Source organism: Trachinotus anak, unplaced genomic scaffold, assembly GCF_046630095.1.
Source record: "Trachinotus anak isolate AG129_WGS33_773 ecotype Australia unplaced genomic scaffold, CSIRO_AGI_Tana_v1 ptg000035l, whole genome shotgun sequence".
NCBI lineage: Eukaryota > Metazoa > Chordata > Actinopteri > Carangiformes > Carangidae > Trachinotus > Trachinotus anak.
This window is the reverse complement of record NW_027273886.1, coordinates 205001-231174: the sequence shown is the minus strand read 5'-3', so window position 1 is coordinate 231174 and position 26174 is coordinate 205001. Positions and strand designations below refer to the sequence as shown.

General features: G+C 45.0%; 5 protein-coding genes across 8 annotated transcripts in view; 2 read left to right on the top strand and 3 right to left on the bottom strand.

Annotated features, from left to right (window-relative positions):
* Nucleotides 1–26174, bottom strand: part of xpo7 (exportin 7) — a 216384-nt gene that overhangs the window by 102166 nt on the left and 88044 nt on the right. The gene's annotated exons all lie outside the window — the stretch shown is intronic.
* Nucleotides 880–10295, bottom strand: gpat3 (glycerol-3-phosphate acyltransferase 3). Its single transcript, XM_071472107.1, has 13 exons — nt 10180–10295; nt 8949–9144; nt 8705–8771; nt 5766–6054; nt 5482–5556; nt 5295–5384; nt 4852–4945; nt 4650–4765; nt 3777–3832; nt 3582–3667; nt 2410–2538; nt 2163–2242; nt 880–1290 (listed from the first exon to the last, which is right to left on the bottom strand). The coding sequence occupies exons 2-13, from the start codon at nt 9090–9092 to the stop codon at nt 1170–1172; spliced, it is 1347 nt and encodes a 448-aa protein (XP_071328208.1). The 5' UTR covers nt 9093–9144; nt 10180–10295; the 3' UTR covers nt 880–1169.
* Nucleotides 10196–14402, top strand: abraxas1 (abraxas 1, BRCA1 A complex subunit). 2 transcript variants are annotated; one of them, XM_071472109.1, is made up of 9 exons: nt 10196–10464; nt 11508–11598; nt 11948–11984; nt 12084–12150; nt 12233–12426; nt 13195–13314; nt 13394–13478; nt 13581–13692; nt 13926–14402. In XM_071472109.1, the coding sequence occupies exons 1-9, from the start codon at nt 10384–10386 to the stop codon at nt 14210–14212; spliced, it is 1074 nt and encodes a 357-aa protein (XP_071328210.1). In that variant the 5' UTR covers nt 10196–10383; the 3' UTR covers nt 14213–14402. The 2 variants fall into 2 exon arrangements, with proteins under 2 accessions (XP_071328210.1, XP_071328209.1); XM_071472108.1 differs by having other exon boundaries at nt 10201–10464; nt 12230–12426.
* On the bottom strand, nt 14789–16121 carry mrps18c (mitochondrial ribosomal protein S18C). The gene is made up of 6 exons (XM_071472112.1): nt 15983–16121; nt 15764–15810; nt 15586–15669; nt 15270–15327; nt 15120–15179; nt 14789–14924 (listed from the first exon to the last, which is right to left on the bottom strand). The coding sequence occupies exons 1-6, from the start codon at nt 16041–16043 to the stop codon at nt 14848–14850; spliced, it is 387 nt and encodes a 128-aa protein (XP_071328213.1). The 5' UTR covers nt 16044–16121; the 3' UTR covers nt 14789–14847.
* The window catches only part of helq (helicase, POLQ like), an 8593-nt gene continuing 373 nt past the window's right edge, over nt 17955–26174 (top strand). Inside the window, exons 1-18 of one of the 3 annotated variants that reach the window (XM_071472097.1) lie at nt 17956–18178; nt 19117–19747; nt 20650–20828; nt 21322–21522; nt 21622–21694; nt 21773–21870; nt 22122–22220; nt 22326–22471; nt 22556–22795; nt 23039–23180; nt 23353–23457; nt 23534–23741; nt 24144–24301; nt 24377–24475; nt 24592–24765; nt 24844–24957; nt 25897–26031; nt 26142–26174. The exon at nt 26142–26174 is cut by the window's right edge and continues 373 nt beyond it. In XM_071472097.1, coding sequence (XP_071328198.1) covers nt 18032–18178; nt 19117–19747; nt 20650–20828; nt 21322–21522; nt 21622–21694; nt 21773–21870; nt 22122–22220; nt 22326–22471; nt 22556–22795; nt 23039–23180; nt 23353–23457; nt 23534–23741; nt 24144–24301; nt 24377–24475; nt 24592–24765; nt 24844–24957; nt 25897–26031; nt 26142–26174 — 2982 coding nt within the window. In that variant the 5' untranslated portion in view covers nt 17956–18031. Of the gene's footprint in view, nt 18179–19116; nt 19748–20649; nt 20829–21321; nt 21523–21621; nt 21695–21772; nt 21871–22121; nt 22221–22325; nt 22472–22555; nt 22796–23038; nt 23181–23352; nt 23458–23533; nt 23742–24143; nt 24302–24376; nt 24493–24591; nt 24766–24843; nt 24958–25896; nt 26032–26141 lie in introns of those variants that run through there. The other 2 variants (XM_071472096.1, XM_071472098.1) reach the window with 2 other exon arrangements.

Genomic DNA, 26174 nt, shown 5'->3' with positions numbered 1-26174 from the left:
ATAAAATGTTTATTATTAAAACTGTTGTTTCTGCTTTGAACTTAAATTGATCATTTTTAATTATTATTATTATATTTTAATTATTATTATTCTAACCATCTTGTGGCCCCTCAGCCTCACCCTGGACCAAGTGACTAATTTTTAAAATAACATTTATTCTTTCTTTTTTTATGTATTCTTTCATTTTTTCTTGTTTTTTCAGTTTTTTCTCATCGCTGTTATTTTAGTATTGTCTGTTTATTGTCTGACTTCCTGTTGTGATGATCATATTCTCATGTGTAGCTCAGTCTGTGATGCAGTGATGTGACTAAAAATCTGTGATTCCACTTTTTACCAAATAGAAAATAATTTTAAGGTTTGCTGGAGACTGAAGCTTCTGACACATCGTGTGTTTCACTGATTTAAAGTTGTTATCGTTTTATTCTCAATATTTACAAGAGATTTTTTAACGTCTTATTTTCTGTGAACATCTGATGAATCCTCACTGTGTAACACTGTGGTGATGTCAGAGCTGAAACAGTCGATCAATCCACTGATCAATGGACAGAAAATGAATCAGAAATAATGTGATAATGATCCGTGACTGACTCCTCCTCCTGTCAGGCTGATGTTTCTCTTTTATATGATGACTGAAGCTTCGAGCTGTTGATCATGAGAAACTGTGATCGACTCTTTAGCCTTTTTCTGATCAAACATCTGATCAATTAATTAGTAAAGAAAATCTTTAGAAAATATTGAGTTGGTTGTTAAATATTTGACTCAAAGTTTAATGTCTTTTGTCTCATTTTGTTAAATCATTTAAAAAAACCAAATGAAGGTGTGTGTGTGTGTGTGTGTGTGTGTGTGTGTGCAGGTGTGTTTTTAAAGAAACAGCTTCACTCTGATTCTTTCTCTTTATAAAACAAACAGATAATAACAGAATATTTCAGGTCATGTGATCACAAGTCGTCCTCACTGAGACACTTGATCACATTCTTGTGTTGTCTTACACTGCCTCCTGCTGGTGCGGCCACACTCCTACACACACACACACAGATGATGTCATAAAACTGTAGAATAAGACTTTGAGAGTTGATACACTCTCATTGATTGATTGATTGATTGATCAAGTCAACAGAGGTGAACAGCTGCTGTATCTGATGATGATGATGATGATGATGATGATGATGTCACTGCTCCTCTGTGTTTGCTGAGCTCATGTTGTTGTGTCCGACGATGATGCTGCTATACATCTTCTGCTGCTCCTCTTTGAACGAGTCCTTCACCTTCCCTCTCTTCAGGCCCCCATCCCTGAGAGGAGGAGGAGGAAGAGGAGAAGGAGGAAGAGGAAGAGGAGGAGGAGGAAGAGGAAGAGGAAGAGGAAGAGGAGGAGGAAGAGGAAGAGGAGGAGGAGGAAGAGGAAGAGGAAGAAGAGGAAGAGGAAGAGGAAGAGGAAGAGGAGGAGGAGGAAGAGGAAGAAGAGGAAGAGGAAGAGGAGGAGGACGAAGAGGAAGAGGAAGAGGAGGAGGAGGAAGAAACTGATCATGTTTCTCACATTTACAGTTTGAATCAATGTGAATCAACAAACAGCTGAAGCTATGAATCTGATGACGGAAAGAAAAATGGAAACGATTCTGATAATTGATGAACGGAGTCGTTCACTTGTCAAACAACAACTGTTACACACAGCTACACACACTATTACACACACAGCTACACACACTGTTACACATACTGTTACACACACAGCTACACACACTGTTACACACACAGCTACACACTGTTAAACACACAGCTACACACACTGTTACACACACTGTTACACACACAGCTACACACACTGTTACACACTTACACACACAGCTACACACACTGTTACACACACAGCTACACACTGTTACACACTGTCACACACACTCCTGTTATTTGTCATATACATTGATAAAGTGAAGAGTTTGATCGATGACATCATGATCCTGTGAAGTCATGACATCATGTGACATCATGTGAAACCTGCGTCACTGTTGTTGTTGTGTTGTTGTTCTTTGTGTTGTTGTGAACAGGTGTGTTGTGAAAGCCCAGTGTACAGAAGTGAAGTAACAGTACTGCAGTAAAACACAGGCAGCTCAGCAGGTACTTGCAGTACTCTGATGCTGACTGTGGTGTGATGCAGGACTCCTCACCAGGCCAGGTCCAGGAGCCCCCCCTGATGAGCGATGGCAGATTTCACCCTGTTGGCAAACTGGGCTGCGTCCTCCCTGTCCTGTTGTCAACACAACAAACACACAACAAACACACACACTGAGGCTCACATCAGACAGCTCATTACCAAGTGAAAATCACTGTATGATGATGATGATGATGATGATGATGTGTAATGACTGTCTCTCCTCACAGGTCAGAGGTCACCTGACTCAGGTGGAGGCGTACCTGTATGGTCATGGGGGGCAGGTACCACACGTTGACCACTATGGCCCAGCTGGTCATCATCCTCAGCAGGTAACTGACCATGTTGTATTTGCCACTGTTCCAGAAGGCGTCGCCGAAGCGAGGGTCATACTGAGACACAGAGAACTGAAGGTGAGTCCAGGACAAACGTCTCAGCCTCCTGCAGACACACTGCTGTGATATTCATGGTCCCCAGAGGACGGATCCTCGTGTATCTGAGCCCCGGATCCTCCCCCTGTTCCTCCGTCAGGCAGAAAAACCAGACTGAAGCAGACGTCTGGGCCCCTGAGAGGTTTCTGCTCCTTCTCTTTGACCTTGATGTCATGTCACGTGACCGACCACGGTGTTCGTCAGGACAAACGCTCGTGATTTACTTTGCTTTGCAGCTTTCCCGCTCTTTCAGTTGCATTGCTGGACTCTGGACCTCTGGAGCTGGTTTGTGTCAATCATACACTCACCCACCTGTCACTCAAAGAGGCCACACCCTCAATTCTCCATAACTTAATAAAATGTAAACAGGTGAGTTGTATAAATTCAGCCGTACAGTCGTCATGAAGGAGGAAATGATCTCCAGAGACCAGAACAGTTTCTGTACCAGGCTGTAAACATGTTTCTTTCTGCTGTAAAGTTGGACATTTGAACATGGGAGTCTCTGGGGACTGACTCACTTCCGTAGCTAAATGCTAACGCTAACATCAACATGATAACATATTCACAGTGACATAATGTTACAGCTGAGGCTGATGGGATCATTTTTAGTTCTGCAGGTATTTGGTCATAAACCAAAATACTGGAGCAATGAAAGTATGAGCTGATGGTGGAGCAGGAGGAGAAACCAGAGGATCATCAGAGTTAATACAGTTCATCCTGAGGGGACCATGAACAGCACCGTGTGTTTCCCTCCACTGTCACACTGTCAGCTCCACCACTGGTCAGACTGTTACCAGTAAGGAAACTGTTTTTTTACCTGGGGTCAGTATGTGAGAAACTGGAGGTGCAGATAAAAGCTCTGAAAAAATCCAGTAAGGAGACCTTGAGTTGAGATAACATTCAAACTGCAGGATGTGATAATCACTGGTTCACCCACAGACCAAACCCTCACACACTTATCATATGATCAGACATTTTATTGTGAAATTTAAAAGTCATTCTACCTTTATTGTGACGGGGTAAATGGTTCCTCCGATCTCAAAGCTTCCCTTCTTAAACATCATGACCGACGTGTTGTTGATGCAGGTTCCTGTTTAAAGCAGAGACACAAGCAGAAGTTAACTGACCATAAAACCACCATCATCATCATCATCATCACCATCCTCCTCCTCACATGACGTGCTGCAACTGACACCGACCTTCAGGAAATATCAGGATGGGAAGTTTGGTCTTTGCTGCGACGTGAGCTCTCAGCCTGCAGAGAGAGGAAGTAGTTTTCATGAGTCACTGAGGAGGAGAAGTCCTCTTCATCATCATCATCACCACCATCATCATCATCATCATCATCATCATCATCATCATCATCATGTCTCTGCTGTCAGAATACAGACTGACAGGACCTCACAGTGCAGGGTTTTTATTTTCTTAATTCAACAGCGTCAACTTCCTGTCTGTCCTGCAACAATAAAAGTCTCTGTCTCTGAATTGACAGCTGCTGTAAAACACGGTTGTTCCTCTGCTGTTTTCTGGAGGAGGAGCCTCCTCAGAGCAGGACGCTGCTCCATGTTCAGCTCCCTCAGGGCCTCGCTCCGCTCATGTGACGCTCTGCTGTGTCTCAATCTCCTCTTTCACCGTGATTTCTGGGCTGTTAGCTTCGGTGCAGGCACACTGGATTCTGAGTCTCATCCTTGACCTTTGACCTTTGTGTTGCCAGGGGAATCTCAAGTTAAAGTGTGTGTGTGTAAAGTCTGTGATGTAGTCAGACCTTCACCTTATTAACACACAACAGTAATGTGTGTGTGTGTGTGTGTGTGTGTGTGTGTGTGTGTATACGTGTTTGTGTGTATACGTGTGTGTGTGTGTGTGTGTGTGTGTGTTTGACCTGTCACAAACAAATGCTTAGAATAGATAGATAAAATTCAGGTTTCTCTCTCTATCTTTACGTAAGACCCCACCCACTTCACACTGTGATTGGTCAGCTGTGTGGAGGTGAGAAAGTGGGCGGAGTTAACTTATCTCTCAGCTCTGTTCTCTATTTCTGTCAGGCTGCTCAGCCACAGTGTGAGTCTCACCTGCTGGTCACAGCGTGGCGGTCTTTCATCTCCGACCGCTCGAACCAAACGTGAGGACAGGACCTCACCATTGACCTCTGGATGACCCCCATCAGACCTCCGTGAACCTGACCCACCTGAGGACGACAGGGCAGAGCGGTGACATCACTGCATCCAAACACCTCCTGTACCAGACCTGGTGACCTGCTGTGATGACACTCACCATGGCGTAGCAGCCGTCGTTGGCCAGAATCACCACGTCGATGGGTGTGGTGTGGTTAGCGACACAGATTCCTCCTTTCTGAGGTTTATTCTCTCTGCACACACACAGGAAGTACTCAGACCCTTCACTGCAGTACAAGTACCACGATGACACAATACTACAAGTACAAGTCCCGCATTCAACAGTTTAAAAGTACAGTATCAGCTAAATATACTTATATTTTAAAAGTAAAAGTACTTCCTGTAGTTACAGTTTCACAGTAAAAGCACTTCCTGTAGATACAGTGTCACAGTAAAAGCACTTCCTGTAGTTACAGTGTCACAGTAAAAACACTTCCTGTAGTTACAGTGTCACAGTAAAAACACTTCCTGTAGTTACAGTGTCACAGTAAAAGCACTTCCTGTGGTCCCGGTGTGAGTGTGGTTACAGCAGCTGACACTGACTTGTTGTGGTAGTGGATGGTGGCTGACAGTCCTCGGGCACAGATCCTGTAGCAGGTCAGATGGACCAGTTCACTCAGCCAGTTCTTCACACTGAAACACACAGTGAACAAACACCTGAGTATCATGGGAAAAAAACACCACATTAAGGTTAAACATCAAAGAGCTGTGTCTGAAGGTGCTGCTGTACCTGCTCTCAGGTAGAAAGCCCACCAGGGTGGTCCCGATCACGATCCATGTCAGGCCGATGATGGCCAGAGTGATCCTGGGGGAGGAGACGTGTTGACGCGTCTATGACTGAGGTTATTTTATTCCAAAATAAATCACAGCAGCCGAAGCAGCTGAGCTGAGTCAGCATCAAACATGAGCCGGGGCTCCCTGAAGCTCCTGTCAGACCCTTGAACCCTGAATAAAACCCAAGCTGCAACAAACCAGATTTACCCTTTAACACACACAAGAGGATGCTGAACTCACCTGAGGGGGAAGAGGACGCAGTACCGTATGAAGACGCCGAGGCCCCAGATGACGGTGAGGCGGAGGCTGATGTAGCGGAAGTTCTGGTTGGTGCGGGTGAGGAGGTTCCAGGAGGCCAGCTCCTCTGAGGAGAAGCGCTGCGTCACCTGGTCGTCCACAATGCTCTCCAAACCCTTCTTATAGAAATAGAAGGCGTCGCTCAGAGCAAACTCGCCCCCCGCCAGCGAGCGAGAGCTCCGCAGCTGCTCCATCTCCTCCTCCATCGAGCCCCCGGCTCGCTCAATGATCCCTGGACGACAATCACAACACACAGCGGTAACACAAAAGTACTGTAGTACTGAGGGTGTACTGTGGTGTATCCTGCTGTAGCTTCGGGTGTAGCTGTGAAGAAGAAATGTATGTTTTTTTTAGTTAAAGTTATAACTTTATTGACATGTGTGATTCCAGTGAGACGTGTTGTCATCACTCAGACTGTTGTTCACACACGTCTTCACCAGCTCACAACATCTGTACAGGGGTCAGATCAGGGTCAGCGCAGCATCTGATGGTCACAGTCTCTGTTCCTGAGTTACAGCTGAATAACAGCCAGAGGTGTTTTTGCAGAACATTATGATGTCACAGTGTCAAGATGACCTTTGACCTTTTGATTATAAAATGTCATCACTTCATTTTATCCTGAAATTGTGTCATAATTAGTTTATGAATTCTTGAAGTTTTATTTCAGCGGGTCAGTCCTCTGAGAACTGCTGCTGTGTAACATCTGTACAACATCTGTACCACATCTGTGTGATAAATGACACAGTTTGGGTGTGTCTCCTCCAGCCATCGTCTCTTATTGACCTTCTGTGTCCACACCTCTGTTTACACAAGGATTTCACTTCACACGAGTCAGATGAGGCCGAGTGTGTGAGACAGTCTGAGTTGTGTAACTTCACACAGTCATGAACTAACACACAGACACACACACATTTTACACACAAGACATTAAAAAGCTGCAGCATCAGCAGACATCATCTGTCTTATCATAATGTTCTGACTCACAATAACAATAATAACAACAACAACAACAACAATAATAATGAAGTGTTGCTCAGTCAGGTAACATGAGAACATGCAGCCTGAGTGAAACCAGCTCTGTGTAGAGGCTGAAATGAGATTAGCAGCGGCTGCAGCAGAGGAACACTGTGTGTTATGTTAAAGCAGAACCAGTCTGAGGAGCACGAGACCTCTCACACACATTTAACCCTTCACGTCCACTTCACCCTCGAACTCTGTCTCACGTGTTTGTTCTCCATCAGCCTGGAGCTGCGCAGCACTCAAACATAACGTCTGATATTAAAATCCATTAAAATCCTGTGTTTTTATTAGTGACTGAAAATTTGTAGAGCTGAAATTGATGATCGATAATTGATTATTTGTTATGACTTATGTCATAATGTGAGATATTTCTGTTTCACATCACAGTAAAGTGAAGCTGTGATATCACACTGTAAATATACAACAGTCCTGCACACAGGTTACCTGTTACACAGGTTTTATTAAAGATCAAACCAACAGCTTGATCTCTGATGGTGTTTTATTATATATTTTATATAAATATCATTTTTTAAACAAATAAAAAAAACGTTTTCTTATTTAAATCAACTAAAATAAAAAAACGTCTGTAGCTTGAGACAAAGAAGAATAAAGTAGATCGATGATTGATGCACTAGAATCATATTTTTTAACTTGAACTTTTTTAACTTTAATGATTCATTTAAAGAAGATTTTCACTGAATGATGCTTCATAGTTTATAAAAGATCATATGTTTGTAAAATGCCTGTGAGACACTTCAGCTGTCAAATCAATGAGTGGAAAATAAAGTGTCAGGAAAATGAAATACTCCATAAAGTACAAACATGTACCTGGTTATATAACAGTGGAAAATTGATTAATCAAGTAAATAATCAGCAGATTAATCAATAGTGGAAAAAAAACATTATTATCACATTATTATCTCTGGAAATCCACATGTGGAAATATGTACAAACACAGACTGATGTAGTTTTACTGCCCAGTCTGCAGATCATCAGTCTGTAATGAGTGACCCCCCCCTTACAAAGGTTATACAGACTGTGTTGGTGTTTGAGTAGAAGTTGATGAATAATGAAATAAAACTAGAATGAAATGAAACTCTTATTTCAGGCAGTTGTGAAACGGGATGTCTGTGGAGGCAGAAGTGAGTGAACGTACATGCTGCTCTGATAACAGACTCAGTGAACTCCACGTGGCCGCCTCTCGTCTGTTTGGCTGAACTTATGCAATCTGCTGTTGCGTCGTTGCCTGAGACGAGCACATGTGTTTTTCACGCTGCTCGGGACCCCGACATCTGACGCCGGAGCTGACCAATGGGGAGCCCCCACACTCAGTCACACGGCGTCACGTGATCCGTGTCTGCAGCTGAAACAAATCCTCGGGCTGCAGCGTCCTGACTGAGAGCACAAACAGGGAAGTGCAGCTGCTGCTTCCAACACCGTTGATGACTGATCTCAGGTCAGTCAGAGTCTCTCTTCACCTCCAGCTCTGTGAAAACCACCTGTAGCCTGTGGTGGAGTGGTGTGTAAACTAAGGCTATTATTCTCATCATCAGCTGACCTGTTATTTTCTAAATGATTTTCAGTTGAGGTGACGTCATCAAATGTTTTTTTTATTCAGTCCAAACCCAAAGATCCTAAAACAGGTTCAAAGCTGGAACCAGAAAATATTTGGTATGTTGGTTAAAAATGATTATCAAAATAGCAGCAGATTATTTTTCCACTGAGACTAACTGAAAAGTTTTCTGCCCTGAAACGCTCCCCCTCGTCCCCCCATGAAGAGAAAACAGTTCCTGTTAGTAACGTGTTTTCACATCCAGCTGAACACTGAGCAGTTTGTATACAGTTGATCGGCAGTGACTCACCGTTGGGCAGAGGGACAGGCACACTGGGCTGCTCCTGCCGTCCTCTCTGGATCCGTAGCGTGGCCCACTACAAAGAAAGTTATTTTCAGATGACCTCTGACCCCATGCCTGCTGCTTCACATTTCATAACTGCACACAAATGTTGAGTAAGGAAGGAGTGAAGAAAGAAACCACAAGTTCCCCTGAGGACAAAGTGTCTGAATTAAAGGCAGAAATCGGAGAGAGGACACTCTGCTTCAGTTACCTCCAGGATTTTGACCAGGATCTGGATGTAGACTCCGGTGACCCCCAGAGAGAGGCCAAACATGGCAGGCAGCATGATGAAGAACACCACCACAAACATCCACACCTGGAAAACACCTACAGCCAAACACCACAGGTCCTCCATCACTGACAGCTGAGGCAGCCACCGCTCTGCAGCTCAGTGCTCACGTCATCATCTGCAACACGGGAGAACAGCACCAGACTCAATGCAGTTTTTACCCAATTTAACAGAGTCATTCTGTGGCTGCATCGTCAGCCTGTTGGTCCAGACTCAAACATCTCAACAGAGGATGAACCCTCCTGACTTTACTGATCTTCTGACTTTTTCTCCAGCACCATCAACAGGTCAAACTTTTAACTTGTCCAATACTTCGGTTTAAGAAGAAGAACCTGCAGAACTGACGTTCCCAACAGGCTCAGCAGAGCAGAAACAATCAACAGGACAGTCAGTCAAATATATTATTTTCTGAGGATTAGTTAATCTTTTAGTCACTTTTCAGTCAAACAGCTTCTCTGATGTGAGGATTCAGTTTTTCTCAGTTTTGCTCTGTAAAAATTCTGCTTAAAGTTTAGCTCAGCCCAGACTTGTTTTTTCAGATTGCTTGTTGTGTTTGACCAACAGTTACAAACCAAAATATATTCAGTTTTCTATCATATACAACAAAGAAATGTTTTACAATGTACTGAATGTTATAATCTTATTACACCTTATTTAACATAAAATCTTTATGAATTCTAATTAGGAGAATCAGCTGTCAAATAAATGTACTGTAGTAAAAAGCACAATTTAATTACAGTTTCAGGGTAATTGTAGTTTACTTCGGTTTTTCCACTTCCTGTCATTTTATGCTCCTCTACGTTTCAGATGGATGATTCATAAAATATGATTATCATATATAATATTATGTATTTCCATGAATTAAATCAGTATTAAAGCAGTTTAAAGTGTCTTAACCAGCTACAGTGTGTGTGAGTGTGTGTGAGTGTGAGTGTGTGTGTGTGTGTGAGTGTGTGTGTGTGTGAGTGTGTGTGTGTGTGTGTGTGTGTGTGTGAGTGTGAGTGTGTGTGTGTGTGTGTGTGTGTGTGTGTGTGTGAGAGTGTGTGTGTGTGTGTGTGTGTGTGTGTGTGTGTGAGTGTGTGAGTGTGTGTGTGAGTGTGTGAGTGTGTGAGTGTGTGTGTGAGTGTGTGTGTGTGAGTGTGTGTGTAGATACCTGGAGCAGACACGGTGCGGGCGCAGCTGCAGGACCTGGAGCCTCAGTTCGTCTGGTTCAGAGCCGAGTCAGTGGCCGTCTAAGCCCCGCCCCTCCCGCTGCTTCCTGGTGACGAGCTGCGCAGGAAAAGCGCAGAAGTTTACTGCGCGCATGTTGCGCTTCGGTGCCGCTTGAAGTGACGGATCTTTGTTATGAACCAGCAGCATGGCGGAGCCCACTGTCCGTATGTCTGGGATTGTGTTAGCTTCTCTAATGTTTCAGCATGTAAACAGTGATTCAGACGTGGTGAGAGACAGATTTATTCATGATTAAAATCCATGTGTTTTCAATGGAAGATTCTGCGTGGTCAGTTAAAGTGTTTCGCGTTGAGGAAGAAAGCTAGCAAACAACACAAGTGTCCCAACGTTACCAAACTTTAAAGTTGATTAGTATTTGTTTAGTAATTTAATTATTAAGGTTTCAGTTTGTACTTTGGATCAGTGGAGAAATGTTTGTCGTTTAAGTGAAGCTAAAACTCCACCACGGTGTTTCTGCAACTTTTTAGCCAAGCTAACTTGTGTTAACGGTTCCCGACACACCAGACTCCGTTTAAAAAACCTCCTGATTTAAAGGTTTTTCTGATTATCGACAAGTATACATATTTATGAAAGATGACTGAATATATTTATAAGTATTGTGGGTCTGTTGGTAAATTCGGCAAATGTATAATCCAACAAGCAATTCTTACATGAGTCATATATCAACTTAAAAAAACTGGCGCCCTGTTACCGCCCACCACTGTGCTGTGGTGAAACTACTGGGAAATATTACAGAATTTTAATATAATTCACATTTGGAGATGTTAGGAGTCTCCTGACGCACCAACTACCACCACTGTAAAACTAATGGTTACTTCATTATCCATTAGTCTCTGTACAAAGTCAAGGTCAAGTATAGTAATTTAGTACATTTTCTCAAGTGCTGTATTTAAGTACAGTTTTACACTTGATGCTACTTTATATTTGTGCTTCATTACATTCATATTGTACTTTTTACTTATCGATATTTATTTAATAATTTACCCTATTTAGCAGATTGAGATTATTTGTATAAAATATAAACAAGTTAATTATGTTGTATTATCATAAATTAAGTTTAAACATAATTGATCCTTGGGTGGAAATTCACAAACTGCCCAACCGTATATAAAGTAAATGAAATGAGCTCAGAACACAGTAATGAATAATAATGAATATACTGAATATGAGCAGAACAGCACCTGGAGACGTGACTTGGGGCTGTGGGTAAATTATGACCAACCTGTGTTTGTCTCTGTTGTCGCTGTGCAGGAAGGTCTCATCCTCGGAGAGAGTAAATTTGAAGAGCAGGTCACCATCAGTGACTCTCAGGCTGATCACATCCACATAGAGGAAACTTACAGTGAGTTTATCTCAGTCAGACGCAGTGTTACATCCTCACTACAAGTATTCACCTCAAGTACTGTATTTACTGTAGTACTTAACTTGATTTACTACATTATATTTCTGTAACATTATAGTCACATGTTACCTAACAGATTAAGATTTTGCAAACAAAATATCTTATAATTAGCATATAAAATCGTCCACATTGTTCAAAATTAAAACATTTCATTGTTTTACTGAAGATACTTTTATACTGAAATAGAAGTTTTGACTTAAGTATTTCACCTTGTTGCATTCATACTTTGACTGAAGTATCTGAGTACTTCTTCCTCCATTGTATAAAAAGTCTTTTATTTTGTGGACAGATATCCAGAAGCACATCGCCTGCCACAAACTGAACACGTGAGTCTCTGTGTCTCTTCACGGTGCAGGTGTTTTGTGCTTGGCAGCAGGAATTGTTCAGTTGTGTTAATGTTACACTGTGTGTGTTTGTGTGTGAAGCTTCTACAGCAGTGTGGGAGACGTGAACGTGGAGGCAGTGAAGAGGCTCCTGGCCGACAATAAGCAGGTAAGTAAAGAGCTTGTGATTTGAACGTGCAGTGAGAGAAAACCTCGGCGCTGACGGAGCTGCTGTCGTCCGTGTGGAGGAGAGTGTGATTGGTTGGTACAGGCAGCGGAGGAACACGGATCAGCTGATGTCGTTCAGGGAGAAGATCATCCACGAGAAGCTGAAGACATCTCTGTCCAACCCTCACATGATCTTTGTGCTGCTGACGCCCAGCAAGCTGACGTCTCCAGGCTCCACCCACAGGATGGAGTACGCCGCCTTCATCTCACGCAGCAGGTGAGAGTTCCTGTGTGTCGCTGGTGTGTGTGTTTGAGTGTGTGCGTCTCTGAGGCTCAGTGTCGTCAGTGTGTTCACTGTGTGACGTGTTCATATGGTTTTATTGTTTTATGCAACAAGAAGCTGAAAATATTTTGTCATTTTTGCTTGAAAACGATAAATCAACTATCAGAATAATTGACAAGTCTTCCAGAAGAATATGAAGTAATTAAATTAGCTCCACCTTTACACATTGATGCATCAATAATTATGATCCAATAATATTATGATATATCTTAAAGAGTACTTTTACCCTTGGTACTTTCTGATAATAATCAAGGCTGCAATAACTTTTAATCATTAGTTAATCTTCTGATTTTTTCTGTGATTAATTATTTAATCTGTGAAAAAATGGAAAAAAAACCAACTTCCTGTCTCAAAGCAACTAAACAAAAACACGTCATTTACTCTCATATGATAAAAATGATAAAATCCTCATTTGAGAAACTGGAAATAAATAACTGATGATTAATCAATTATCAGAATGACTGCCAATTAATTTTCTTTGTACTGACTAATTGATTAATCAGCTAATTTCCGCAGCTTCAATTATGATTAAACTTATGTAAACTCATGAATGCAGGACTTTAACTTTCTCCAGCTGCTTCTTTCAGTTCAGTTCAGACCCGAGTTCAGTTTAAAGCCTCTTATTGTCCAGGTTTGAACTCTCACCTCCAGTTTCAGTTGGACTGTGACGCTGGTCGAACGCTGCGTCTCTTCTCTCTGCAGGCAATTCATCAACGTTCCTGTGCTGGTCAACAACCTGGGTTTACTGGAGCAGCTGGCGTACTGGAAGGTGTCAGCCCCCTGCTCGGCGGCGGGTTATAACCTCACCATGAAGAAACACGGGTACGACTCTGCTCACACTCACACGCCTGCGTCATGACTGTGCGTCTCCTCCTGTAACCTCCACTTCCTGCTGTCTCAGGTCCAAGTTCTTCTCCTCCAACGGGCTCCTGAGAGAAGTCAACGAAGTGAATAACATGAATGAGTCTCTGCAGGCGGAGCTGCAGGTGAGGTTGACGTGTGTGTGTGTGTGTGTGTGTGAACTTCCTGCTGCCCCACACACCCACACCCACACACACACACACACACCTGTGTTTTGTGTTGGACAGAAAGCGTGCAGAGACGTGGAGGAGAGTGAACGTCTGGTGGAGACGCTGCAGGCAGACGTTTCAGCTCTGAGGAGCAGAGTCAGAGAGAAGAGGCAGAGCAGAGCGGGACAAGGTCGGCTCAGTGTCTGTGTGTCAGGTTTTCACCTCAGGTGATGAAAGCACCTGGATCAGATTCACTGACATGCTCAGTAGAGGAGGGATCATCAGTCACCTGAGGCTACATCATTTGATTAATGGCACATTTGTTAGAAACTGGCTCAGATCCTGTGTCCTCCATGTTGTGGTCCTGGTCCTGAGGGACTCTGTGTCAGAATCTGGTTTTACCTTTGTTCTCCCTCTGAGCAGAAACAGTGGAGGATCCACCTGAGCAGAGGAACAACCTGCTGCTGCACGAGGCCGTCAGAGCTCTGTTCGCCTGCTCTCCTCTCTTCCACACTCAGACTTTAACCCTTGAGGCCTTTCCTGTTCCCGACCTCTGCTGCGGCTCTGAGGACGACGACGACGTTTCCACGTCAACCCTGAAGGCTCAGGAAACTCTGTCCCTGCTGGACGCCGGCAGGACGAACTGTAGGAAGAGGCTGAAGGACACGTCGGTGGGGAGGGAGAGGAAACGCAGGAGGAACCAGTCCTGATGTGGAGGCAGAGTTTACTGGGTGCATGAAGTCAGACTGTGGTCACATGACTCTGACGTCACTGAGCTCAGTTCCACAGTGATGGCGGTCGGTGTTGACGACCGGCGACGGGACCTGGGGATGTTCAGTTTGTCGATGACGTGTTCTGAGTTGTTTATAGTTTCTTGATTAAAACGTTTGTTTGGTTAAAGTGTTGTGGTCGTCTCTGAGGCTGTGTGACGTTCATGGTAAACGTGTAGCTGTCATAATTCAACAGCCGTCAAGTTATTGAAAATTATGAAAAAATGTGAAATATTCCGAGGTGCAAAGATCAACTGCTTCTCTGTTTTATCTCAACTGAATCTGTGGGTTCTGAACTGTTGGTTCGGCATCTAAAGAATCACTGGTTTTAAGACTCAGCCGATCATTTCTTCCAGATTTCTTCAGTTCTGGGTTCTGGTACAGTTTGTGTCTCCTGAACAGGGACGAAGTTCTGGTTGACTGAAGTATAAGAGACGAGTGTGAGCTTCGGGACTTCAGTTAACTGTGGTAAAGAAACGAGGCTGAGGAGATGAACTTCACAGCAGACACACACAGTTCAGAACCAACAGGATTTAATCAACACAGATTCAACAACAATAACACACACTGATCCACTAATCCAGATTTTTGATACCACACACGTTGGGGTCCCTCATGAGCTGTGGGTGTTTGTGGGTCACCGACATGAAACCTGGGGGGAGAGAGTTGTTGTGAAACCGCCTCATGACAGGTTCAGTAGCTTCAAGCAGTGACCAGAAAATAATCTAAATGTCTAGTTTTAATAAAATCCTGTTGAACTGGAGCAATTGGTCACCATGAGTCTCCATGGTAACGAGACTCCAGAGTCTGATTGTTGTGTGGAGTCACATTAGAGAATGATATTTACCCATGGCGTGAGCTTTCTTTATCGCTTTGGAGACTTCCTTCTGTTTTATTCCACACAAGCCTGAAACAACAACACAACAAGGTGGATCAGCACAGATCTCCTGCTGTGACACGATCTGACTCAGGTGCAGCGTCACGTCCGGCGGCTCACCTGTGATGTGTCGGCCATAGATCCTGCCTGTGTGGGGTGAGATGAACTGGGACAGCAGCTGTAACGAACACGGGTAAATACACTTAGTGCTGTTACGTGTCGAGTAGTGACAATGTGACGTCAATGATTACGTCAAAGCCTCGTTTCAGGTGTTCAGCAGCAGCTTGTGAGTGTTGTGTTGACAGGTGTGTAAATATCTGGTTTGATTTCTCCCTGAGGAATTTACGTGTATTGTTTTTATTCTAAGGATTTTTCCTTGTTGTCCGACAGTGACGCGGTGTGACGTCTGGGTACGAGCCTCAGGTGTTTCACTCACCTGAATATTTTTGTAGTCCACCGTGACATTGCAGAGCACGCAGCCTTTCTGTGGTGCTTTGTACGGATTATCCATCTTTACGAGCTTCAGCGTAAAGACAAAACAACATCACGTTATAAAGTTAACCCCGTTATTACTGATATGTTACTTTAATATTATTACATCAATCATCACCTACCACGTCATCTCTCTGCTGCACTACCTGTGAAGTTAAACTTCTCCAACCTGCAGAAACAAATGTTATCAGAACAGCTCATTTTCTCGCAGGCTAACGTTAGCATTACATGTGATGACACTGCGTCAGAATTATATTTAAAACAAAGCGACAGTTTGATTTATAACCTTATAAACTCTGTTACACATTCACACAAACATTAAACTATGTATTTAGTCTTACCTGTGTTTCCATGATGAGGAAAAACGGGCTTTAGCCGCTGCAGCAGCTTCAGAGACAGCATTTTGACCTGAGACAGGACAGGAAGCTGTCCGACACCTGAAAGTGTCCGGTGCGTCGCCAAACAATTAGTTCCTATCACTACTAACGGTTTTGTTTGATTTTTTTCTAATAGTAATAATGAAACAGAAATCAACAAATAATAGGATACAAGGGGTAATCAATTGATTAAAGCATATAATTAAGTAAACAAACAAAAACATTTATTTTTCTCCCTAGATTTTACATTTCTGACGTGCCTGCACCGATGCCTTTTTTAAAGCAAACTTTATTGAAGTATATCAATTTAACAAACAAAGTGGCATAATACTATGTGAACACAATACAAACAGGCGAAGGACAAGCATTATAAACACGTGATTAAATTAGAAAGAGGTGTAAGAAAAGACAAAATGAAGTGAAGGAAAGGATGGAAAAAAGATAAAAGAGGCGAGGGGCATTAATGGTTTTCAGCAAGCTTGGGATCTTCTATTAAGTTGTAAAGCTTAACAGTATTCTTCTTTTGTGAAAGAGAAGTGAAAGAAAATATTGACATGGTTCTTTATGAAATATGTAGAAATTTGGTTGGGTCTTTAGGAATCTGGTTTTATGCAGGAAAATTCTTCCAAATCATGCCATAAAGAACTTTTTCTTTAGTTAATGCAGGGAAGTTGAAAATTAGGGTACAGCCAGTAATGTAGATCTTCCCAGAATACATTAGCAAATTTACATTCATAAAATACATGTTCTGTCGTTTCTACCTGATCATCACAAAAGGCACAGTTGTTATGATCAAAGCCAAATCTGTGTCTAAAAAATCCTCCTGAGGGATAAATACCATGAAGAATTTTAAAATGGATTTCCTTAAGTTTTGGTGGAATTGGATACTAGAAAAATTTGTTGGTGAAATGTTGATAATTTGATAGGAAGCTTATTCAGTTCAAAGCCACAAGGAGAAGGTTGATGCCCCCGTATTTTCATATAAAGTTGATTTGGGATATGAAACCATAAACTGTCAAAAAAGACCTCAACCAGTTTATTGTAATGAACCGTGGACGCGCTCAGCCTCCTTCCTCCTGATCTTTAACCAACGTCCCTTTTCTAATATGGTGTGTTTTCTTTTTCCAAATGTAATTAAAGTCAGCCTGGTTTATTTTCAGCTTTAATGCTAAAGAAAACTGAAAACGGAACCAATGCACTTGCTTCCGATTTGACGGGTTTTCCCGGAAAAGGTTGAACGTTTTCCTCTTCAAAGATAAAACAAGTCAAGACAAAAATCCCCAAAACGAGCGAAGTAGGTTCACATCTTGCTAACAAATTAAATATCAACACATTGATGACATTATGTGTCTTACAAAGTCCCATCAATCTCATCAAGTAACGTTTGTGACTATTCATGAGAATCTATTCTCCGCTATTAGCATGCTGCACTTCAGTGACACGGTAAAAGCAAGAAAACTACAAATCGGCAGAAAATGGCACCGCTTAAGCAAAGTGTGTTAACTCGTAATATTCGGCTCTATTCTGTGTGACTTATTAGTAGTTTATTGTCATTAAAATACCGTCAAAGGAGAACAAGTTAAGTCATGGAACGGCTAGCTTTCTTAGCGAGCTAGCTGGAAAAGCGAAACGGAAATGACGACGGGATTTCGCTCTCACTCAGGGGAAGCTGGTCCAGATTTGAACGTGATGTCCGCCGAGCTTTAACTGCTCCAGCGGGTTTTGTCAGTTTATCTCGGCGACACAACTTTATACGTTTTTAGGAACATTTCTGAGGAATCCGCGGAGCTCATGGACGAGTCAACGAGGCGAAGGAGCCAGCGGGGCGGGTGAAGGGGCGGGAGGAGCCGCGCCAGCTGCGTTTTCTCCTGACGACCAGCGGCTGTGAACAGTAGTCGGGGGGGGGGGGGGGGGGGGGGCAGGGGGGTCCCGGCTCCTCCTGTAGTTCCTGACTGAGCCACGGTCTCCGTGGGGGGGGGGGGTCACCTGCCGAGCAGCTGAGCCTGGACAGGAATGGATGAGATCACATCGAGGAAGAGGTGGAGGGGCAGCCTGCGGACTCACCTGACACCTGCCGGGAAGAGGCGGGGGGGGGGCTGTCCGCAGCCGTGTCCCAGAGACAGCAGGTCCAGCAGCGTGGCTCAGACACAACCTGCTGAGGTGGGTGACGTCTCCAGCATCGATCTGGAGCTGATCCATCGATTACCAGTCCACAGAACTTTGATAACTTCATGATCTTTTAATAGTTTCAGGCATTTTCAAGCAGAAATGTTCAAATATTCGTCACACCGACCCTCTGCATGTGAACATCCGTGGCTTCTTTGTCCTGTTTAGAGCTGAGGAGATTAATCTACAACCACAAAGTCATTTTGAAGCATAAATACCAGAATCTTCTGGTTCCAGCTTCTATAATGTGAATATTTGCTAATTGTCTCTGTCCTCTGTGATATTGAACTGAATATGTTTGGATTTTGGACTGTTGGACATTTGAAGACGTCCCCTTGAAACGGGGCTGTTTTCATGAATAAAGGTGTCGGTCCAGTGGTCCAGAGCCCGACCCACACAGGCCCTGAGGCAGCGTCTGGATGGTAGAGGTGGAAAAGATTCACATAGTGTCATGTGAGGGTTTAAAATACTGCACGTCAACAAAACAACACTAATCAACTGAATCTGCGTTTTAATGACTGTACTTTAAACCTGAGGGGTTCAGAGGTTTCCCACTGCTAATCACTGCCTGGTTACTCCACAGGACGTTACAGGTTTCAATCTGTGTCCCAACCCAATGAAACCAAATCACTGGAACACTCCTTTGTTTGTTTTTCTATAAGATGTATTATATGTATTATGTATATAAAATTAGTTAAAAGCCCAAAGAGAAGTCTTCAAATGAACAGTTCAGAACCCAAATATGTTCAGTTTATTATCCAATAAGACCCAGAAAAGCAGCACATCTTAACTGTAGAGACTGGAACCAGCATATATTTAGTGTTTTACTTGAAAAATGAGTTAAGATTAGTTAACTTATGATTTCAGCTCAGGTTTCTGCCTCCACTGATCAGAGGACATGTGACTGAAGTGTGACTGTGTTTTGTTGGCAGTTCTGCAGTGACAGTGAGGATTTATTCGGGGACTACGACAGTATCCTGGAGGACAGCTCCCTCCTGGCAAAGCTGGACGATGCAGAGCTCAGTGAAAGGCGGCGTGATCCCCCGACTGCAGCTCACACCGTCGCTGTGGATCAGCAGGACGGCGTCTGGAAACAGCCCTGTGAGGACAATCTCACCGACTCCATCTTAGACGGCCTCGGAGACGAACCCTTCGAGGATTTACCGGCCAGCCAGGTTCAGTTTCAGGAACAGGTTGATGAAAATGTGAAGAGGAGCAGGCTGCAGGATGAAGATAAGACCTCGGCACCTCTCAGAGACACTGAGGGGACAGCTGAGGCTGCACCCGGCAGGAACAGGGAGGACAGGACCAGGGGACGAAGCACAGCGAGGAGGAGTGTGACGGATCAGCTGAAGAGGACGATGCTCGGGAACGCTGCCGCTCCCTCCAACCTCTCTCGGACTGCGGTGTTAAAGGAGGCGGTGGTTTCTGAGGAGATCAGCGTGGCCATGCAGGCCATGGAAACTGTGTCTGCTGAGACCCCTGACCTGGGGCCTTTCTATGGACTCCCCTCCAAAGTCAAAGACCTGATGCACAAACTGAGAGGAATCAAGAGCCTGTATGGTGAAGCACTGTTGTCTCTGTTTTTACTATCAGTCAGTTTTCATTAGTAATTCATCAGCTGATTTTTATAAAAATGCTCATCACAACTTCCCAGAGACAAAGAAGACGACTTCAGACGTCTGCTTTGCTCCACCAACAGTTAAAGTTCACGTTTCAAAGCTGAAACCAGAGTGAGGGACAGTTTTTCATCATCTAGCTTTAAAAATTACTCAAGTGATTAATCAGTTATCATAAGTTCAACCACCTCTTTCAGCCCTGATCCATCACTGCTTTACCAGGTTAATGTGAATCAAGATGACTGACAAGATGAAGATAAGACAGGTCCAATATAAACAGACATCTCTGGACACAGGAAATAAAGATGGTGAAAAATAATAATAAAAATCAAGAAAATTAGATAAGGAAGAAAAAAGACAAAATCAATAAGTGGAAGCAGAAAAACCTTAAAACATGATCCAAACAATCGAACAATCAGATAAAATAAATCATGAAAATGTATTGAGTGACTTTTAAAGCAAAGGAGCTTCAGATGTCCTGGTTCCAGCTTCGTAATGTGAACATTTGTGAGTTTTCTTTGTCTTTTTTCTGATGTTTGAGTGTTTTTGGATTTGAGTCTGTTGGTCAGATAAAAAAAAAAAAGATGTCACCTTGTGGGGAAATTTCTCTGGGTGTTTTTCACAGTTTTCTGATATTTTTCATATAAAAATAATAAATTTAGAGCTTTATCATTTTTACATTTAGGTTATGTTTGGATCAGACAAACCAGATATAAACAGTTGGTCAGGGAGCTGTAGAGGTGCTGGAGGCTGGATTTTGTTACGGTTGGACAGAGAGAGGGAAATGATTCCTGCATAACTTCACACAGAGAACGAGAATCTTCTTTTGTTCCTTCTCTGTCTCAGATTGGCAGGAGACGTGTCTGAGGCTGGACTGTGTTCAGCAGAGGAAGAATCTGATCTACTCTCTTCCCACCAGTGGAGGGAAAACTCTGGTTGCAGAGATCCTCATCCTCAGAGAGCTGCTGTGCAGGAAGAAGGACTGTCTGTTCATCTTACCCTACATCTCTCTGGTGCAGGAGAAGGTACACACACTGAGACACATGCAGGAAAGTGTGCACAACGATAAACAGACACACACATTCACCACAACTCTCAGGTAGACGATACGCTTTGGTTTTATCTTGAAGGTTACAGGCGTATACCTCAAGTGTAATGATCAGAGTTTGTGTCTTATTTGATTTTTAGAGAGTTTTTCCAGCTCAGTTTAAACCTGTGGCACAGAACAGCTGAAGGTAGAGATAAATAATGAACCCTACAACGTCACCTTAATCCAACACAGAGACAAAGACAGACTGAACTACAGGCTCCAACCAGCAGAAGAAAAACATGATAAGCTTCTGTACAGAAAAATGTCTGTAATTTACCTGAGGGGGGGTGTCCCACATGGGTCTCCCACATGGGTCTCCCACATGGGTCTGTTATTTAGGACTGATAGTCGAGCTCTGCGGGAGCACCTCCTAAACTCCAGAGCACTCGACCTTTGACCCAGTAGAAACCTCTGCCGGTGGGTTTCAGGTTCGGGGGTTAGCGAGCTTCGGCCTGGAGCTGGACTTCATGGTGGAGGAGTACGCTGGCAGTAAGGGCAGGTTTCCCCCAGTGAAGAGGAGGAACAGGAGCTCGCTCTACATCGCTACCATAGAGAAGGCCCACAGCCTGGTGAACTCTCTGATAGAGAGCAGCCGGCTGGAGAACCTGGGGCTGGTGGTGGTCGATGAGGTCACACACACACACACACACACACACACACCATTGAATAAGAGAGTTGTGCGTATGGAAGTAAAGGTTTAATGGCAGGTGTTGTTGTCCCTGGTGCAGCTTCACATGCTGGGTGACGGCAGCAGAGGAGCCATTATTGAAATGACTCTGGCTAAAGTTCTGCACGTGAGCAGTAAGTGTCTCAGGTAGTGAGTCTAACCAGCTTTAAGTGTCTGTCTGAAACGCCTGACTCCACCATCTCCTCCTCCAGAGAGCACTCAGGTCATTGGGATGAGCGCCACCCTGGGGAACATCCGAGACCTGCAGACATTTCTAAAGGCTGAGAATTACACCAATGACTTCAGACCTGTGAGTTGATTTATTTCCTCCTGATTGATAAAAAGGTCTCTCTCTCTCTCTCTCTCTCTCTCTCTCTCTCTCTCTCTCTCTCTCTCTCTCTCAGTATTGAGGCTGTTATTTGTGTTTTGGGAGGGTGGAGGGAGGTGGTGCCTCCACCTTGATGTAACGTTTGCTGGGTGCAGGTGTGAAGACGCCTCAGTCTGACCCGGTCTGACCCGGTCTGTGGTTAACACCTGTCAACCTGTGCTCTGTCCTCTCAGGTCCAGCTGAAAGAATATGTTAAAGTCCACGACACCATCTATGAAGTGGACCCGCAGGAGGAGGACTGCTTCAAGTTCTCACGTCTTCTCAACTTCAAGGTAATAAGAGGTGAACGATGACCGGGTGTTCACAGTCAGACAGGTGTGGTGCTGCGGCTCTGTCTGTAGAGGTGTTCCTGACGGTGTGTGTGTGGTCTCCGTCAGTACTCCAGTGCCATGCAGAAGATCGACCCGGATCACATCATCGCTCTGGTGACGGAGGTCATTCCGGCACATTCCTGTCTGCTCTTCTGTCCCACCAAGAAGAACTGTGAGAACGTCGCAGGGATGATCTGCAAATATCTGAAGGAGTGAGTGACTCGCTCGGCCCACGTCTCCCGGCCCGGTGTCCGCGGCGCCGACTGATTCCGTGTTGTTCCTCTGATCCTGTGCAGGGACTTCCTCCGGCACAGGGAGGCGGAGAAGGGCGTCCTCCTCAGAGAGCTGCGGGACAGCGGGAGCGGCTCGCTGTGTCCGGTGCTCAGGAGGACGGTGCCGTACGGTTTGGCCTATCACCACAGCGGACTGACCACGGAGGAGAGGAAGCTGGTGGAGGAGGCCTACTCCAGCGGGGTGCTCTGTCTCCTCACCTGCACCTCCACCCTGGCTGCAGGGATCAACCTCCCTGCCCGCAGGTCAGACTCTGACAGGAAGCTCTGCTTTAGGTTAACGACTGAGCCGTTTAACATCTGTGTATTAACCCTGTGTGTTTATCTGCACCAGCTCGGGGTCAGAGAAACACTTTACTCTGTTTGTGAGGATAAATGTCTTCAGGCTCATCGTGTCAGAAACAGTCAGTCCAGCCTGATGCTGAGTCACCGTCTGTCTCATGTCGAGGACCGGTCTGATCTGTCTCTGGGCCCCTGTCCTCCCTGCAGAGTGATCCTGCGGGCGCCGTACGTGGCCACAGACTTCCTGAAGAGGAGTCAGTACAAACAGATGGTGGGCCGGGCCGGGCGAGCGGGGATCGACACTGTAGGAGAGAGCATCCTCATCCTGCAGGACAAGGACAGGAGCCTGGTGACTGCACTCACAGCACACGGCCCCTGGGTCCTCCACAGTCACATGACCCCCTGAGCTCCTGCAGAGGAACAGCAACTGTTTCCTGTGGCATTACAGACTTTAAAGGTGAAAATGATTCAATTTTCTGTCAAATGACTCATTGATGAACCGACTGATGTTGTGTTTTCAGGCTAAAACACTTGTGTGTGCCCCGATGGAGAAGTGTTACAGCAACCTGATGCATGACGAAGGGAAAGGCGTCCTGAGTCTCATCCTGTCACTGATTGGACTGAATGTAAGTTCCTCTGTTTGTTGTCTCAGCCAGAGTTAGGCCCGGTGAAGCTCCTGCTCATGAGCCTGTTCCTCTGCAGATCACCAGCTCGTCCGAGCAGCTGAGGGAGTTCCTGTGTGGGACGCTGCTGTACGTTCAGCAGACGCAGCTGTGTGTGGAGAAGAGTCTGTGGGAGGTGGTGACGCAGTGTGTGCACCTCCTGAAGGAGAAGGACCTCATCACCGTGACCTCGGACTCTCACGGTCAGACTCTGCAGGTCACCAAGCTGGGAAAGGCCACGTACAAAGGTACGGCGCTCTCACGTCTGTGGGGGCCTCAAAATCACAGGAGGAGCCTCACTCCACCTGCTCAGCCTCCGCCTGCGTCATTAATGTGACACCTGCAGGGGCCACAGTCAGGACAGACAGACCAGGCTGATGTCTGGGGCCCCCCAAGAGTGAAAGGGGCCCATAACCCCCAAGTGGGGCCCCTGATGAAGTGAGCTGAAGCAGGCCTCTGCCATAACTTGCCTGTGAGCCGTTTACTGACATCAGTAAATTATGGCGCTGAGGATTTGCATGTGGGGCATCAGTAGCTCGTGGTGTCCACTGATGGTGTCCAGTGTTGTGAGCTGCGGTAGATCCACGCTCACACTCTCACAGCCTGTGTGGTTCTGTTGCTGAGTGACCTGTATCACCTGTCGTCCTCAGGCTCAGTGGATCTGACCCACAGTGACCTTCTGTACAGAGACCTGTCCCGAGGTCTGGAGGGTCTGCTGCTCAACAGTTACCTGCACCTGGTCTACCTGGTCACACCGTACGACATGGTTTCACAGTGCAAACCCGACTGGATGATTTACCTCAGACAGGTACGGACTCTCAGCTGGGGGCTGTGAAGTGTCTCCGTCACTGTTCTGTTTGAAGACGCTGGTTTTGTTTTGCAGTTCACGCTGCTGTCGGCCGCAGAGCAGAGGATGTCTGCAGCCGTCGGGGTCCCCGAGAGTTTTGTTGCTCGAAAAGCAGCGGGACAGACGGTGAAGAACGTAAGAAGATCCCGACTGTTGGTTACTCACTGCTTCACCACGATCCCTCACAGCTACAACGTCTGACTGTTGCCATGGTTGTGGCTGTTGTCACTCAGCGTGTGGTTGTGTTTCAGAGCGTGAACATGGCGGCGGTGACGAGGATGTATCTGGCTCTGGTGCTCTTCTCTCTGCTGAGGGAAACCAACCTGTGGAGCGTGGCCGACAGGTTCCAGCTGAGCCGCGGCTTCGTCCAGACTCTGCTCAGCTCCTCCTCGGCTTTCTGCTCCTGCGTGCTGCACTTCACTGAGGTACCGCCTCCCTCCCCTGAGATCTGACATCAGGTCTGTTGAACTGTGAAGTGATGGGTGTTTTGTGTCTGCGATCAGGAGCTGGAGGAGTTCTGGCCATTTAAAGCTCTGCTGACGGAGCTGACGCGGAGGCTGAGCTACTGTGTGAAGGCTGAGCTCATCCCTCTGATGGAGGTGGCTGGAGTCCTGGAGGTCAGTGGGAAATCAGTCCTGACTAAGCAAACCTCAGAGTGGCTCCTGGTTTTAGAACGAGGAGGAAACGCATCAGCAGAAAGTGTTTGATAATTTACTGATTCTCAGACAGTTGGCGAGGAAACGTTAAACTCTTCATGCTGAAACTGGTTTTATCAGTTTTCTGATTCCAGTCTGTGAATTTGAACATTTTTTATTTTTATATGATTATAAACTGAAGATCATCAGGTTTGGTCTGTTCTGATCTGACATCAGTTTCCACTGATGGACTTTAGATAATTGTTTGTTGCAGGTATTTCCAGCTGTGGAGACTCTTTCACCTGGAGTTAAACATTTAGTTTGTTCATAGTTCACATGGAGGGAAAATGCCACATTTCATTCCACTTGTTTTTCTTCATAGTTTCATTTAACAGAACGAACACATCCAGATGTTTGACCCTGATGAAACCAGGCTCAGGCTGCTGTTCCCTGTGATAGACGTGGCCTCCACAGGGGGGCGCCACAGAGCTGGGGGAGGCAAAGATACTGAGCGATCTGGAAAAGGCCCAATTCCAATCCAGCTGCAGTGGGCTGAGGAGGGTGTCTCAGTGAGGGGGGAGGGTAGAAATATCCCAACCCCACCTTTCAATACAAGATGATTATTAAATCAATATTTATCACAGAGATAATCTGATTACTGACGCCTACACACATCACATTCATTATCACAAATTATTCATTCCTGCATCTTTGATTTGTCATTTTAATCCGATTATAATCTGACTCTACGTGTTAAAAAAGGGCTGGGAAAAGATGGGACTGATCAGACAGGGTGGTGTTGAAATCAGCCCCCTCCCCTACAGACTGAAACCTGGTCCACATCATCATCAGTGAAGTCTGAAGGTTCATCCTCATCAAACGGTGCGTTCACTGCAGTCGTATTTGTGATGTTTTCTCCAGTCCAGAGCGAAGCAGCTGTATAACGCCGGCTACAAGACCCTGACTCACCTGGCCAACGCCGACCCTGCCGTCCTGTCCACCGCCATAGAAAACCTCTACAAGAAGCAGGCCGAGCAGATCGTGGCCTCGGCTAAAGTGAGTCTCAGTTTGTCCTCAGGGCTTCATCATCATCATCATCATCATCATCATCATCATCACGGCTCCAGACAGTGGAGGTTGTCATGTGATTATTAACACGTGAACAGATGACGTGTCTCTGTGCTGCAGATGCTCCTGAA